General features: G+C 41.9%; 1 protein-coding gene across 4 annotated transcripts in view; it reads left to right on the forward strand.

Moving 5' to 3' along the window:
• adka (adenosine kinase a) overlaps nucleotides 1–17,601 on the forward strand; it is a 254,337-nt gene that overhangs the window by 231,277 nt on the left and 5,459 nt on the right. For all 4 annotated transcript variants that reach the window (XM_022684666.2, XM_022684667.2, XM_022684668.2 and 1 more), the window contains one exon: nucleotides 15,721–15,807. In XM_022684666.2, coding sequence (XP_022540387.1) covers nucleotides 15,721–15,807 — 87 coding nt within the window. The remainder of the gene's footprint in view (nucleotides 1–15,720; nucleotides 15,808–17,601) is intronic.

Genomic DNA, 17,601 nt, shown 5'->3' on the forward strand with positions numbered 1-17,601 from the left:
GATAAGCCGCTGGCCCTTGTGCATGGGTAAGCACTGCTGGACCAGCACAAAGCCTTTTGGCTACCGGCAAAATCTGCTCCTTGATTAGTGTTGTCTCAGGATTTCACTCTGAGATAACCTTAGATATTGGGCTACATGATATGATAAGATTTATTGGGCTGTGATAAAGTACTCATGCTACATATTTACCATAATATGTTTTTCCTGAGCATATTGTGGATATTGTGAGTACCAGGGCAGCAGCAGGTCTTTTCAGTGAGGCTTAAAAGTTAGAGAAACAGGCTTAAGGCGACCAGAAAGTCTCTGGTTCAAACCCCTGTACTGGCAGGAACTTAAAGTTTGGAAGTAATGGTGTGTGTGTGTCCAATAGCATTTTTCTTCCACACGTGTCGCCGTGCCAGATCTCTCAGCTTGCTGTGTGGGCCTGTCCATGTTTTTTTGGATTAACCTCATTGTAATTTATAGTTCTAGAAATCCATATTCTGCAAGTTTCTGTGTGTGGTAGTCATATGTGTAAAGTCGCAGCCTGCTCTTCCCTGATTGGCGGCCAGATTCATTTAAATAAAGTTTAGCTCGTGGTAAAGTTTACCACGGCATGGGGTGGTTGTCTCTATTGAAATGAATAGGATGCGTAGATGCTTAATTGCCAGTGGACACATACCGTAAAGGTAACGGAAAGGAACTCTGTACCTCCTTAAAACCATTGCTGAAGTCTACTAAAATAGGCACCTAAATATGTTTGGTCCCTGGGCACTGAGGTGGGTAACCATCCATACAGGTGTTCTTACTGCACATTTAATAGTCTGGTTGCTGCAAAAATCATCCTTCTTTTTGAGCTTTTGGCCTTTTATGGCAGTGATGGTATACTCCTCCCTTAAGTAATTTACACTGACATGCCAAACGTCGTGGGGAATCGACTAGAATCAGTTCTCCGGACTTTTGTAATATTCATGGAAGCTAAGAAACACTGCAGTGAACTGTGGAATATGGATGCGGGGCCTCCTGCATTGAATGTGTGTGATTTCTGCCAGAGTCACTTAACTTTTTGTATGAAAGAATGAATAAATTTTGTTACACATATATAGTGCCTTTCTAGCATTTTACACTAAGCACTCATTCCCACACACCAGTGAGAAGCAGTAGCTAATCTAAACAGGGCATACTCTCAACCGGAAACAACTGCAATTGTGTGTTGTGTATTGACCAATCCATATCTCAGCATACTGACATTATTATTGTCCATTTTTTCTGGTCTATGTAAAGCAACCATTCTGCCTGATCTCCATGATTTTGGACAGTGGGAGGAACCTAAAGTAGCTGGTGGTACAACATGCAGACACAGAGAGAACATGGAAACTTTACAAAGATAGGGTGATAAGATAAGACCCCAGTGCTGAGAAGCAAACATGGGTGAATTATTCTAGCCAGACACTGTTGTATCCTCTCACAATCATTTCCACACACTGCTCTGTCCACTATGGGAGGTAATTCCTTTGATGGTTCCAGTACGTACATGGGTGAAGGAAAGTCAATTTCTACGCAACTTCAAAAATTAAATGTCCTGTGTATCTGGCTCCCATTATCAGACCTCGCTTTAACTCTGATAAACACAAGGCAATACCTCATAACTTGTACAGGTATACAGGTAAAACTTTAAAATTGGTTTATGTTCTGCTATCCCATGACTTTTGCTATTCAATGTACACCTAGAGTAAGTAAACAACCAACCAACAATATGGGATATCTCAATAAACACCTGGCAGAACCTAAGACAGCATATCAACCACTAACAATAGCCTAGCAACCACCTGTGACTCTATAGCCCCCATTGATGACCCATGAAGAGTCACCCCAAGAAAAGGCTTAGGTTTCTCCCACCTGTATAAGTTGTGTGGTGGTATCTTGTGTGTTGAGTGAGGTTAAACACTTGCCAGTTTGCTCATAGCAAGCAAGGCCCTGTGAATTATTGAACAAGTTTGAGCGAAGCCTGATAGAAATAGTTTTCTAAAGTTGTGTGAGCATTTAAAGTTCCTTGATTCTCAGTGTCACATCTTTACCACCCAGTGCGCTGTCCACTGTGGAGGGTAATGACCATGACCATAGCTCACATGGTATGTGACAAAAGTCATGGGACACTGTACTGACCTTTGGCATGTCAGTCTATCATTTATCAAGGGGGGCGTCATAAAAAAAAACCTTGTATATAAAAGGAATATCTTAACATTTCCAACAAAATAAAGGGCAGCTGGCCTTTTTTTAAGGGATGTCTCAGCAAAAACAAGTTATATGGTTTTGGTATGACAGCAGTAATAAAGCATGCATGTCAGGTCTCTTCATCCAGCATATGTTCTGATTCTGTAGGCACGCTCCAGGCTGGGAATATAAATCTTCTGCTGCTTCCTTTTCAGCTTGTATTCTGTGCATTTCTTGCATTTAGAGATGTGCTGTACCTTGAAACTGGGCTTGTTCTTGGAGCTTGTGTCTTCTGCTCAGTTGTAAGCTGTGATTTACCTGCTCCTAATGAACTCCCCAGAGAAGCTGTTTGCTTTCACTCTGTGTATTTCTCCATCTGTAAGCCCTCAACAAAGGTCATTATGCACTCATAAACACACAGTCCCCAATGCTTGTGTGTTCATGTGCGAGTGTGTGTATGTGCGTGTATATATAAGTGTGTGAGAGAGAGAGGGTCTGGTCCTTTCAGTCGCTCCCCCTTCTCTTTAACACACACTCACACACCTTTGTCATATTATGTTAGGGCTATTATTCTGTAACGTCTGTCTGGCCTTGTTTGTGTCTCATTAATGCAATACTCCCTCCGTGCAGCTGAGCTAAAGCAGAGCATTTTTAGAGCAGGCAGCGAGCTCGGCCGCCTGTTCTCATAAGCCCACCGAGTGGGAGGAAGGTTAAGGAACAGTTCTGATAAATTGCATGAATGGCTCAGTTTGATGAAACGTGGTTTATTGATAAGATGTGGACTCTGTTGCCTAAACGACATAATATTAAGTGTTCATTCATCACCGCTGAGCGGAGGACTGGCTACACCCAGCAATAAAACTCCAGCACACATGCATTACACGCGGGTTCGGTTTGTTTTTATATGTCAGCACATGGGATCATATTACTGCGCTGTGCAAAAGTCAGAGACCGCCCTTCATTTATTTCGTTTCTAATCCAAACAGCTGTTAAGTGCAAGCATGCTCTTCAGGAGATGTTACTGAGGAGAAAGTATTGATACAAGAATATAGACAAAAGCTTCGGGACATCTAAATATTACATGGTGTGGATAAAAAAAAAGTACTGGAACACTAACAGCTTACATACAGCTCTGGAAATAATAAGAGACCACCTAAAAATGATGAGTTTCTTTGATTTGACCAAATTGAAAACTTCTGGAATATAATCAAATCAAATCAAATCAAATCAAATCAAATTTATTTGTATAGCGCTTTTTACAACAGGTGTTGGCACAAAGCAGCTTTACAGAAACATGATTACAGGACAAAGAATCAGGCAAAACATTACACATAGAAAATACAGAATACAGAACCCCCAGTGAGCGCGGAGGCAAGGAAAAACTCCCTCAGAGCTGCAGGAGGAGGAAGAAACCTTGGGAGGACCAAGACTCACATTAAAGGGGGGACCATCCTACCACTGGTCAAACGGCTTTTAAATAGAAATTTAAAAAGTCTTTTATACATCTATATAGGTTTTATGTACTCAGGAGTGTAATAGCGCCACTAATGGCTTGGATGTAATCTGTAGTGGAGAGTAAGATGGTCGATGAGCAGCTGATCTGTGGTGGTGGATGGAGAAGAGCTGACTTCAGAAACTTCCATCAGTCTGGCCGGACAGGAGACGCGAGAGCCTGAGGGTCCAACATCGGTATCGGGTCAGACAGGTGGGCAGTCAGTAACTCGGAGGAAGGCAGAGAGATGGAATTAGTTTTGACTGGATTTATGCAAAACTGAGAATATTAAAACATTATCAGAGTGTGGCAAATGACTCCGGCAGAACTGAATAAAACAGCCTAACTAAAGGCAGAGAGCCAGAAGGTAACATAGACATGGAGGCACCCTGAAACACCAGCATCCACCCACTCCACCGTCCACAAACCTGAGTGACCGTGTGCAGTGGGAGAACAACAGCACCAGCATCTCAGTTTACCACAAATTCCTCTGTCCATGAACCCCTGAATCTGCAGCCTTATCTAAAGGGAAAAACATTAATTACCAAAAGCTAAACTAAACAAGTAAGTTTTCAGTCTAGACTTAAAGATTGAGACTGTGTCTGAGTCCCGAACATATTCGGGGAGATTATTCCAGAGTTGAGGCGCTTTATAAGAGAAAGCTCTTCCTCCTGCAGAGCTCCTCTGAATTTTAGGAACTACTAATAAACCAGCACCCTGAGATCTGAGTAATCGCGGTGGTTCATAACAGGAGATGAGGTCTTGTAAATACTCAGGAGCGAGTCCGTGTAGGGCTTTATACGTTAACAGGAGAATTTTATAGTCTATGCGGAATTTGACTGGAAGCCAGTGCAGTGCTGATAGTACTGGACTAATATGGTCAAATTTTCTAGTTTTAGTAAGGACCCTGGCTGCAGCATTTTGAACTAGCTGAAGTTTATTTAAGTTACTGCCGGAACATCCAGACAGTAGCGCATTACAATAATCTAGCCTTGAGGTAATAAAGGCATGTACTAATTTTTCTGCGTCATGCAGTGATAGGGCATTTCTTAGCTTGGCAATATTACGGAGGTGTAGAAAAGCTGTTCTAGTAACATTAGATATGTGTTTATCGAATGCTAGATCTGAATCTATGATAACTCCAAGGTTTTTAGCTGCTGAACCAGGGGTGGCTGAGAAGTCAGCCAGATTTAGCATTAAGTCTGATAATTTATTTCTAGCAGCTTTGGGGCCTAATAGGAGAACTTCTGTTTTATCACTATTTAATAGGAGGAAGTTGTGCGACATCCATGATTTTACATCTTCTACACAATCCTCGATTTTCTTTAATCTCACTCTGTCGTCAGGTTTGGCTGATATGAAGAGCTGCGTGTCATCCGCATAACAGTGAAAATTCACATTGTGTTTTCTAATAACTTTGCCCAGTGGGAGCATATATAATGTAAATAATAACGGTCCTAATATAGAGCCTTGTGGAATTCCATATCTTACCTTGGTATAACTGGAAGACATATCATTTATCCTCACAAACTGATAGCGATCGGTTAAGTATGATTTAAACCATGCTAAGGCAGTTCCGTTTACACCGACCATGTTCTCTAGTCTTTCTAAAAGGATAGTATGATCTATTGTATCAAAGGCTGCGCTCAGATCGAGAAGTACGAGTAAGGAAACACAGCCTTGGTCGGCGGCTATAAGTAGATCGTTTGTTATTCTAACTAAAGCTGTCTCAGTGCTATGATAAGGCCTAAATCCAGATTGAAATTTTTCATAGATCTGGTTTCTTTGCAGGTAAGAGCAAAGTTGTTGGGCTACAGCTTTTTCTAAAATCTTAGAAATAAAGGGTAAGTTTGAAATAGGTCTATAGTTAGACAGTACACTAGGATCAAGATTTGGTTTCTTGATCAGAGGTTTAATTACAGCTGTTTTAAAGGCTTTGGGTACATGGCCCAGGGCGAGCGATGAGTTTACTATCATTAACAGAGGTTTAATTATATCTGGCAGTACCTGTTTTAATATTTTTTTTTTATAATTTTTTATAAAGGCAGTACCTGTTTTAATAATTTTTTTAATAATCAAGAGGAATAAGGATGGTCACAAGCCATCAAACCAAGCTGAACTGCTTGAATCTTTGCACCAGGAGTGGCAGCAAGTTATCCAAAAGCAGTGTGCAAGACTGGTGGAGGAGAGCATGCCGAGATGCATGAAATCTGTGATTAAAAAACAGGGTTATTCCACCAAATATTGATTTCTGAACTCTTAAAATCTTAAAACTTTATGATTTTTTTTTTTTTTTTTGCATTATTTGAGGTCTGAAAGCTCTGTAACTTTTTTTGTTATTTTAGCCATTTCCCATTTTCTGCAAATAAATGCTGTGAATGACTATATTTTAATTTGGAACATCAAACATCCCGAAATCAGAGAAAGGGATTCAAAAACTGAAGTGGTCTCTTAATTTTTTTTCCAAATCTTTTTGACACCTGGGTGGGTGTCAAAAAGATTTGGGGTGGAGTTTCAAAAAATTAATTCAAAATTGCAACAAAAAAAAATTAACCAATGACAACCAGGCAAAACATGATTGGCCACCCCTAAAAACCATCCCAAATACATAAACAGTACATAAAGCTCATAATGCTTTTATCTGTAAAGTAGAGAGGAAAAATTAATGCTTCATTCACATTTTACTTTACTTAAGCTCTTAAACAAGCCACAGGTGTTTCTGTCCATCTTTCAACACAGTGGGAACATGACTCAACACTGTGGAACTGACAGAATGTAGAGATCTACATCAAGAATCAGACTCTAACTGGGGGAAAAAAGAAAATGGACAAAAACATTTGCAAAACAAATATGTATTAAAGTCAAAGGGTAACACATTACATCCTGAAACATCTCATACAGACTCATTACTTAAGATTTTTGTATCCGTTGATTATAAAGGACATGCAATGTAATGGAAAATTAAGCAGTCTTACACACTGCTTTTGGATAACTTTACGTCACTTCTGGTGCAAAGATTCAAGCAGTTTAGCTTGGTTTGATGGCTTGTGATCATCCATCTTCCTCTTGATTATATTCCAGAAGTTTGCAATTTGGTAAAATCAAAGAAACTCAATTTTAGGTGGCCTCTTATTTTTTTTCCAGAACTGTATGTAAGCTGTTAGTGACCCAGTACTTTTTTTATCCACACCATGTAATATTTAGATGTCCTGAAGCATTTCTTTTACTTTTCTTGCAAAATCATTTTATTGTTCTTGTAAAATGATATAAAAATATAGTCTCTAATTTTTTTTTTTATACACACTCATGCACTGGTCTCTGGTCTTTCCTCGTATCACCTGTCATGTTTGTAAAGATGGAGAAAGAGCTCCACACTCCTCCTCACTCCCCATCAGTCGTGACATCATCACCTCTCTCCTCGGGCTGATTAGCATGAACAGGAGGTGAGAGGATGCGTTCGATCGATGTCTTGCTTTGAAAAGGGCAGAGCGGCTGTTAAAGCTCTCTCTCCGGCCCACTCCTCCGATTGTTTGCGCTGGTTATTTCCCACCTTTCTCGGCACGGCGCTGCTGCTTATTAGCCGGTAAATGTGTCGGTCACGCTCAGCGTTCCCTGGCTCCGGCGTGGGGGGTGCGTGTGGGGCAGGGAGAGGAGCCTGGCCAGCCTGACCTCCTCAGGTTTGTTTACAGTGAGGAGGGCCGCTGTTGTTTACTCCTGCGAGTGTGTGTTTGGCTGGAGAGCAGATGAGGAGTGGATTTGGGAGTAATAATCTTTCAGCAGCGTGCCAGGCCCTGCTCCTCAGCGCTGCTCGTTGCTTGTGAGTCATGCCTCATTGTTCTGTGGATGGCTTGTCATTCAGTGGTTCTCTTTTTCTTTTTTTTCTTTCTTTCTTTCTTTTATTATTGGAGACAACATCTCTGCTGGGCTGCGGGGAGAACTGCGCGGTAATTCCAGTGCCTCCTGATTCGAAGCACTTAACCGTTTTCCAAATCACAGTGCCTGCTGCAATTTGTCAGATCCATTGTTAAGATATAGGAGGATAATTATCACATGACCTTGGGCGTTGGGTGGATTTGCTTTGCCACATTATGAGCCTTATCGCTTTATGCCACGCATAACCAGTGATAACAAGGCTCTTTATTGCGCTTAATTGGCGTAACTCAACAATGCTGTAAACGTTACGATGGCCGTTTTTGACATTCGGCTTCTATAAATAGTGGCGCGCACGAGGAGCCGCGCATGTGTTGTCATTGCGGTCTGTTTTATTTTAAGGCGTCCCTGCACATTTATAGAGCCAGTTCCTGGAGCAATTATGGAAGAAGGGTTTTGAGTTCATCCTGACAAAGACAAGCCCGTGTCAAACACACACACACACACACACGTACACACACACACAGAGAGAGAGAGAGAGCCCTGAAGCTGATATCACACTCCTTATCCACGTGTGCTGCTGTCAAGGAGCACCAGAAAGAAACAGCTGTAGAAGAGCTATTAATACGACCTAACAGCCACAGAGGTGTAATTCCGTTGGCCTTTTTTTCCATTTCTTGATTTGTTACCGAGAGAAAAGTTCGGCTTTTTTTTTCCTCCCTCTCCCCTTCGTTTTCTGCACGAGCTTGTAAAAAGCAGTAATGGCTGAACCACGAAAACTACGGAACTCCCTGTGAACTGCCACAAAACGATGTTTACAGGGCCCACCGCAAGCCAGGAACAACAAAGACGGGCTTTGGCAGCGAAGTTTTAATTGCCGTGCCTATTAAAGAGCCATGCCAATGGCCTCTTTTGTGTTATACATTAACATGAAATTGGTCCTGGAACACTCTCCGGCTAACCAAAGCAGCATGCTCATGGCCAAGTTCAATAATCTGTTTTGAATAAAGATGCGATGTGTACCCTCCAGCCTGATGAAATGGAGGCGGACGTCCATCACTGGTGGTTCGAGGAAAATCAGAGCAGTGTGCAGCGGTGGGGTGTTTATAGCGTTTCTTTTTTTTTTTTTCCTCCCGTCTTTCTTTCTTGCTTTTCTTTTTTATTCCCTGTTCTTGTTCGTATTTGGTTTTACTTTATCTTTCGCGTGCTTGAATAAATTGCCCTCGTTCACGTGGGGCCACAGCCTCCGCAGACCCTCGGTTCAAAAGCGATTCATCTTTACGATATAATAATTTCTGTTCTGTGCCGTGAACTCTTTATCCCTGAAGGCCGCAAACTAGCACAGTGTGGTGTTTTTATTATAGTTGTAGTATATACATACTTCTGCATGCGTGTACTGATTCGTGTACTTATTGATGGGGATGGGCAACTTGGGTAACTTGTGCAACTTTGGTAACTTGAGCTGGATGGCTCTGAAAACATCCTCTTGGCCCAATTAGTGGCCTGAATTTGAAGGATTCTTTTTCTCCTCTTTTCTTCCATAGCATCTGCTTCTTGCCTCCGTTCCCTGAAACTCTTGTCATTGTCTCCATTGAGAGCGGAGAAAGGCTCCTGGACACCATTTGGCACCCAAGTGGTTGGACGCCTCGGCGAGAGTGCAGAATGTCCTTCAGCTCGGCCCCTCTCGTTTCTCACGTCCTCCCGCCATTATCATATCAATTGATGCAGCTTGTAGAAGACAAAGTGAGGTTATGGGAACCACCTAGAGCACCATGCACCATTAAACATCAATGGGGGGGGGGCACGCACATGTGCAAGTTCAGCCTTGTTTACCAAGATGGAAGAGGGGCAAGCTCATGTAGCTCATTCTCCCACAGCTTACAGTGCTTCACTCTGGACCTTAAATTAACTTCAGATGCTGCCTCCCTCCTTTTTTTTTTTTTTTTTTTTTTCGTACCCATTGTGGCTTTTATAAGGCTGGGTTGGGATTTCTCAAGCTATCTTTCCTAGAGTTTGGCAAGGGCTGCTATGAAATCAGACGTGCGGAGGTACCGCTGTCTTGGGTAAGAGCTGAGAGCTTAATGTGTTTTTGTTGTGGAAGCCGACTGCTGTGGGTGTGATGGCGGCGGCTGTGCAGATGTGTTGTAATGTTTTCGTTCGTCAAAAAAACCCATTCTTGGTTCCTGGTGAGTCACCTCGGCTCAGTTCGGAGGGCAGGGGAGCGTCCCGGCGTGCCTCGCGGAGAGGGCAGAGGTTACGCTGCCCAGACGCTCTGCTGTCGCTGGCGATTTTCCATCAGCTCCATTTGCTTCCTGCTCTGATGTATTAATGGAAGAGTGACATCAAATGATGATAATTATATGGAGCCAGAGCCACCCATACCTACTGCTTCATACCTACTGCATCATACCTACTGCATCATACCTACTGCATCATACCTACTGCTTCATACCTACTGCATCATACCTACTGCTTCATACCTACTGCTTCATACCTACTGCATCATACCTACTGCTTCATACCTACTGCATCATACCTACTGCATCATACCTACTGCTACATACCTACTGCTACATACCTACTGCATCATACCTACTGCATCATATCTACTGCATCATATCTACTGCATCATATCTACTGCATCATATCTACTGCATCATATCTACTGCTACATACCTACTGCATCATATCTACTGTTACATACCTACTGCTTCATACCTACTGCATCATATCTACTGCATCATACCTACTGCTTCATACCTACTGCATCATACCTACTGCTTCATACCTACTGCATCATATCTACTGCTACATACCTACTGCATCATATCTACTGTTACATACCTACTGCATCATATCTACTGCTACATACCTACTGCATCATACCTACTGCTTCATACCTACTGCATCATACCTACTGCTTCATACCTACTGCATCATATCTACTGCTACATACCTACTGCTACATACCTACTGCTTCATACCTACTGCATCATATCTACTGCTACATACCTACTGCATCATACCTACTGCTTCATACCTACTGCATCATATCTACTGCTTCATACCTACTGCATCATATCTACTGTTACATACCTACTGCTTCATACCTACTGCATCATATCTACTGCATCATACCTACTGCTTCATACCTACTGCATCATACCTACTGCTTCATACCTACTGCATCATATCTACTGTTACATACCTACTGCTTCATACCTACTGCATCATACCTGCTGCTACATACCTACTGCTTCATACCTACTGCATCATACCTGCTGCATCATACCTGCTGCATCATATCAACTGCTGCATACCTACTGCTTTATACCTACTGCTACATACCTACGGCATCATACCTACGGCATCATACCTGCGGCATCATACCTGCGGCATCATACCTGCTGCATCATACCTACTGCTTCATACCTGCTGCGTCATACCTGCTGCATCATACCTGCTGCATCATACCTGCTGCATCATACCTGCTGCATCATACCTGCTGCATCATTCCTGCTGCATCATACCTGCTGCATCATACCTGCTGCATCATACCTGCTGCATCATACCTGCTGCATCATACCTACTGCATCATACCTACTGCTACATATCTACTGCATCATACCTACTGCTTTATACCTACTACTACATATCTACTGCATCATACCTACTGCTACATATCTACTGCATCATACCTACTGCTACATACCTACTGCTACATATCTACTGCTACATATCTACTGCATCATATCTACTGCATCATATCTACTGCTACATACCTACTGCATCATACCTACTGCATCATACCTACTGCATCATACCTACTGCATCATACCTACTGCATCATACCTACTGCTTCATACCTACTGCATCATACCTGCTGCATCATACCTGCTGCATCATATCAACTGCTGCATACCTACTGCTTTAGACCTACTGCTACATACCTGCTGCTTCATACCTGCTGCATCATACCTGCTGCATCATACCTACTGCATCATACCTACTGCATCATACCTGCTGCATCATACCTGCTGCATCATACCTGCTGCATCATTCCTGCTGCATCATACCTGCTGCATCATACCTGCTGCATCATACCTACTGCATCATACCTACTGCTACATATCTACTGCATCATACCTACTGCTTTATACCTACTACTACATATCTACTGCTACATATCTACTGCTACATATCTACTGCATCATATCTACTGCTACATACCTACTGCATCATATCTACTGCTACATACCTACTGCATCATACCTACTGCTTCATACCTACTGCTTCATACCTGCTGCATCATACCTGCTGCATCATACCTGCTGCATCATATCAACTGCTGCATACCTACTGCTTTAGACCTACTGCTACATACCTGCTGCTTCATACCTACTGCATCATACCTACTGCATCATACCTACTGCTACATACCTGCTGCATCATACCTGCTGCATCATACCTGCTGCATCATACCTGCTGCATCATACCTGCTGCATCATACCTGCTGCATCATACCTGCTGCATCATGCCTGCTGCATCATGCCTGCTGCATCATACCTGCTGCATCATACCTGCTGCATCATACCTGCTGCATCATACCTGCTGCATCATACCTGCTGCATCATACCTACTGCTGCATCATACCTACTGCTACATATCTACTGCTACATATCTACGGCTACATACCTACTGCTACATATCTACTGCTACATATCTACTGCATCATGCCTACTGCATCATGCCTACTGCATCATGCCTACTGCATCATGCCTACTGCATCATGCCTACTGCATCATGCCTACTGCTACATATCTACTGCTACATATCTGCTGGTCTGCAAACAAAGCCTGTTAACCATCTATATCCCCCCTATGAAAACCCTCCCCCTCCTCGCTTTCGTTTTTAGACTTCTTTGGTTTTGAGTCATAAGAGGAAGTAGAATCAGGTCAGCCCAAGTGCAGAGAGGAAGGCACCACACACACCACACACAGTTTCATTTAGCATATACTCACTCACTCACTGTCTGTCTGGTCACTTATCCCCCTCGACCCACTCACTAACCCCCCCCCCCCCCTTACCTCCCACTCTCTCTCTGCTCAAACAAGACAGATCACGCAATGCAGCAGGTTAAATCTTAATGCACACACACACAGTCACACACAGTCTTCTGTTGTTTCTCTAAAGACAGGGGTGCATACCTACCTGTTTTATCCACACAGCAATTATTTTAATCTTTAATTGCAAAGAAAGAAATTACAGACAGATCATGAGTTACTTGGAACTTAATTCACATGTAAGATCCTCTAGTTAATCATTTCGAGAGGAAGGCGGGTGAGCATGCTTCATCGCCTGCATTAATTAGGCGAAGTCGTTTTGCTGCTAATTAGCTGATTCTAAAAGGATCTGCTTTTTTTGTGTAATTAATTATCAAAGACACAATCGGCTGCCTCGTTTGGGGGGGTGTGGGGGCGGCGGGGCGGGAGAGCCGCTTGCATGTGTGCGGGCTGCTCTCGGGTGCTTATTGTTGCATCAGTTTTTTAAAGCCTCGTGTTCCTGTTCTGTTTGTTTTCCAGCTTTCCTCTGGAGCTCTCCTCACAGTCATGCTCTTTGACTCCCACTAAGAACAATTAGAAGGTGAAGGCTTGAGGCTCACTTTTGATTTGGTGCAGAGTGTACCAGGTTCTCTGCAGGAACCGGACCATTAGTGCGACTTTAGAAAGACAGGAAGTTGGAATCTTACCGAAAATAAAAACTAAATCTGATTAATGTGTAAGGCCACATGACTGTCTTCATACATGTTTCTGTTTGACACCTGGCATAAACTTCTGCATCTACATAAATGTATATTCATAAAGGCTTCTTTTTTCTTTTGTGCACAAGAATCTCCAGATCTCATGAAAGCTGCATTTGGCAACATTTTGTCAGCATCAAGTTACACAACACTTAACACGTGAGGTTTTAGCTGATGTTGTGTCATAATGCTGTCTGCACTGAAGTGACACAGCATGTTATGACTGTTGGATTTGTGTTTATTCATTATATATGGTATGCCTGGTATGTACTGTAGGATTATTATTATGTGACATATGAGAGATTGTTTGACTAATATTTGATCTCTCTGGGTGGGTAGATTGTGCTGTTTTCTCTAATCCCTTTCATTGTGATGTTGACCAGCACAGGCATCTGTTAGCTGATATATCAGAGCTGGGGGTCCGGCACTTTCCTTCAAATGTGTGTTGGCCTCCTAGTGTTGCTGCTTTAGTGGTGGTTCTCAAAGTGGTAGTGGCCTTTATTTGTATCAGAGGAGGCGTGTGCTTACATGTCCTGACTGTGCTAGTGTGGGAAGCATTGCAAATGATGTTAGTAAATAAAGTAAATTGGTTTAAAAGAATATGGTATGGGTTAAAAATAATGGTATGATATTGGGGTGGGATGTTTTGAAGAATTTTAAGTAAGTTGTGGCCCATATTCCTGGTCCAAATCCAATGTTTCTGAGCAATTGGGAACTACAGCAACTCGCTTCCTCAGTGTAAAGTTCCAGAGCGGTGTCAGGAAATGCTGCACACGGAGGTGCATGGTGCACACGGGTTTCCAACTTTCTGCAGAGTTGGTCACTTCAGACCTCCAAACTTCTTGTGGCCTTCAGATTAGCTCAAGAACAGTAGAGTGTAGAGAGCTGCTTCATGAGCAGCTCAATCCAAACCTTACATCACCAAACGCAATGCATGCGATTAGAGAGGTTTAGCAATAAAGTGTATAAAAACAGCAAAATATCAGCATAAGGTTTCTTCAGTATTCCATATCAGATTGATATTGGCATCAGACATGGTCCTGACATTGAATTGTTTTATTAATCAATATCCAAGAATTATAACCAAGATATTAAATAACCCAGATAAGCCAGATATAGTCATCCATTGACATTAGTGGCCAGCTGAGTATTAAGTAAAGCTGGCTTTTATGGCTCTGATTTTTCCGCTTTATTTAGTGGCTTCTTTTCTCCAGTTTGGAGATGTCACTGAAGATGTTGAAGAGCCCAGAGTTGTGTAAACAGCTGAATTTCCAAAGGTAAATCAGTCATGTTGCTGCCGCCGGTTGCCAGCCTCTCTGTAAATGGAGCTTTCAGAGTGTTCTCAAAATGCCAGGCTGGATCAAAGATTAGGCTCGCTGAAGTGTTCTCCTCACTGCGAATCCCCCAAAGTTGAGAGTGAGCCTCATCGCGCTCTAATGGCTGATAATGCCATAAATAAAACAGGAATGTGGAGAGCAGGGGAGGGGCAGTGCGAGAAGAAGGGACACTGAGAGAGAAAAAAAACATGGAGGGGAACGAATAGAGAGAAAAAGAGAGAGAAGAGGTCTGCTTAGAAATGAAAGGGAACAGTTGTGGTGCGAATTAAAGCACGTGGAAGATCATTAAAACTGAACCTGCTTCTTCTGCTGATTTTTTCGTCATGTTATTTTGGAAAGAGAGGGTCTATTTCAGCTTAAGAGCTGTCTATTTTAAATACTGCCAAGCCAAACAATTGCCTCTCCTTGAGTACACGGCCTCAGTGAGGCTCTGGCTTGTGCAAATGGCCTGTTCCTCTGTTCCTCATTGTCTCTGTCATTCAGCGCCGTCCCTGCAGATTTCTCATTAGCTCTGTAGCTCAAGCTTGTCTCTGCCTCTGCTGTGCCACTGATTATTAGCGTCATGCACACGCTGTATTTGTTTGCGAAAAATTAGTTTCAACACCAACGCCGCCGACTGACAAGGTGTGCGGGCTGTCATGCTAATGGCTGCTGTTTTATTTGCTGTTTCCCTTCACATATACACGTGAGATTGCTTTAAAAAAAAAAAAAAAGGATGGAAAGGAAAGGTTTTGAAATGCATTAAACAGATTGGGTGGTACTGTTGGGTTTTTTGTTTTTGTGCTTTTTTATTTATCAGCAGCACAACCATTTTTGACAGCAAATTTATTTTGGGGTGGAAAAATGTGAGGCCTTACTATAAAAAACAAAACAAACAAAAAAAAAAATGCAAAACACGCCTGTCAGAAAGCTCCCGGTCCATAAATGTGATGTGCTGTTCTGTTCTGTTCTGTTGAGTGTGTTTGTGTGTGTAAGTGTTGAGTGCTTGTGCACCAACTGACTAACCTGAAGCCTCAATCTGTTCTCAGGTGACAAGGTGGAGACGTTCCCGGTCATAGAGATTGACCAGAAGGAAATTGTGGACACCAACGGAGCTGGAGATGCATTTGTTGGAGGTACAGTACTAAAACAAACCTGGCTGCAGCATATCACTCATAAACCAACAAATATAACAATCACATTATCAGATCCACCACATCAGTTAATGATAAGCTTACATAGAACTTGCAGGAGTTGAGCTGAGGCCTATCAAGATCAACCAGATATACCAAAGAATCTAAGATCTCATCAGCTCACTCACTACAGTCACTGTCCTGATACCAACTTAGATTTATAGTGTTTCACTTATTATCAATGAATATCTACCTTCTGGTCAACATTATAAGGCGCATTATGCAACACTAGTAAGGAACAGGGGTGTTGCCATGTTTTTACTTTCTAATTCAGCAGGTCTTGCCATTGAATGGAGGTGTGGAGGTGGGAGGGGGGGGTTAACTAACTTAAGTAAAGCTAAGCTAGGAAAACAAAACTGAAATTTAAATATTTTAAGGCCAAACAAGGGCTGGATGTTAATCTACAAAGATTTGTCTCCTGAAAACTGATTATTTGGGTGAGTAAATAATTTCCACTAAGGCTGGGTGCAGCAGCTTTAGCATTACCATTAGCGGCTAACTGCTAAAGGCCGCTCAATATTACAACTCTACCCTGAGGAACCCTGAGGTGCTGAGTGTTGCAGTAAGCCAGGGACATATTAGCTAGTGGTTCATCCCGCGTAGCTTGTTTTAACACAAACACGCAGAGTACAGTTCGATATATATATATATATATATATATGTGTGTGTGTCAAAAGCGCTAGTGTGATTAGCAGCTAATGCTGCTACAGCAGTGCTAGCCGGGGTTAGCAGCCAGCAACATTATTTGCTTTTAGCTAGCAAAGACGGTACTATAGGCATTGGGAAGCTTAAATTGCACAGGATTATTGTGTGAAATATAGGTTGAACATAAGGCCGGGATGTGAATAGAATTAATTTGATTATGCAGTTTTAAAATGGGATAATCAAAATTGTACCTATAGAATCTTTACATATAGAAGCTGCCAGAAAGACTTTCAGTAGATAAACATTTGCTTCTGTCAGAAACCTGTAAATAAAACTAATTTACATGACAGTGATTTTCATGTTTTCACTTTTTCTGAACTAAAATACAAGGAGATTATGTTCACACCAAGCTGCATATAAAGTTGTTAAATGTGAGAGGCTCTTCACTATTCTACAAAATCAAGCAAACCATATGTATAATTTTTAATTGGTGCTGTCTGTTTACAAATAAAAACAAAACGTTATGTAAGAACTAAAAATCTTAATCAAGATGGACAGCTTTTGACATAGCACAGTGTAGTCACACAGGTTGTCTTTATCTGCATCAGTTTAGACATGCATATAAATTACTTAGACTAGTTATTACTGTAGATTTGCTGTAATTATGTTTTACACTACAGTGTTGCGTAACGGTAACACTTTACTATAATAGCATTATTTATAAAGCTGAGTAACAGTGTTCAGAACCTGGTTATGACACCTGACATAAACCTGCAGAAACAGCTACATAGGCTTATTCCATGAAGCGTCAGTTCTCACAAAGCTTGTATTTATCAAATTCAGTGTCATGTTATGTAATGAAAACAGGCTGTGTCATAACACTGTCTGGACTAAAATGACACAGAAGGTTATAACAGTTGAATTTGTGTTTATTACTGATAATTCAGTGACATGATGATTATGTGAGAACAGCTTTAAAAATATGATTTAACACTGTGGCACCACTGGAATAAAAAACTACAGTGTAGCTCTGGTGTAAATATCATTTTCTGAAGGAAACACAGATTGGTTCATGGCTTAAATTGATTCTAC

This window comes from Astyanax mexicanus, chromosome 7 (genome assembly GCF_023375975.1).
Source record: "Astyanax mexicanus isolate ESR-SI-001 chromosome 7, AstMex3_surface, whole genome shotgun sequence".
In the NCBI taxonomy this organism is placed as follows: Eukaryota; Metazoa; Chordata; class Actinopteri; order Characiformes; family Acestrorhamphidae; genus Astyanax; species Astyanax mexicanus.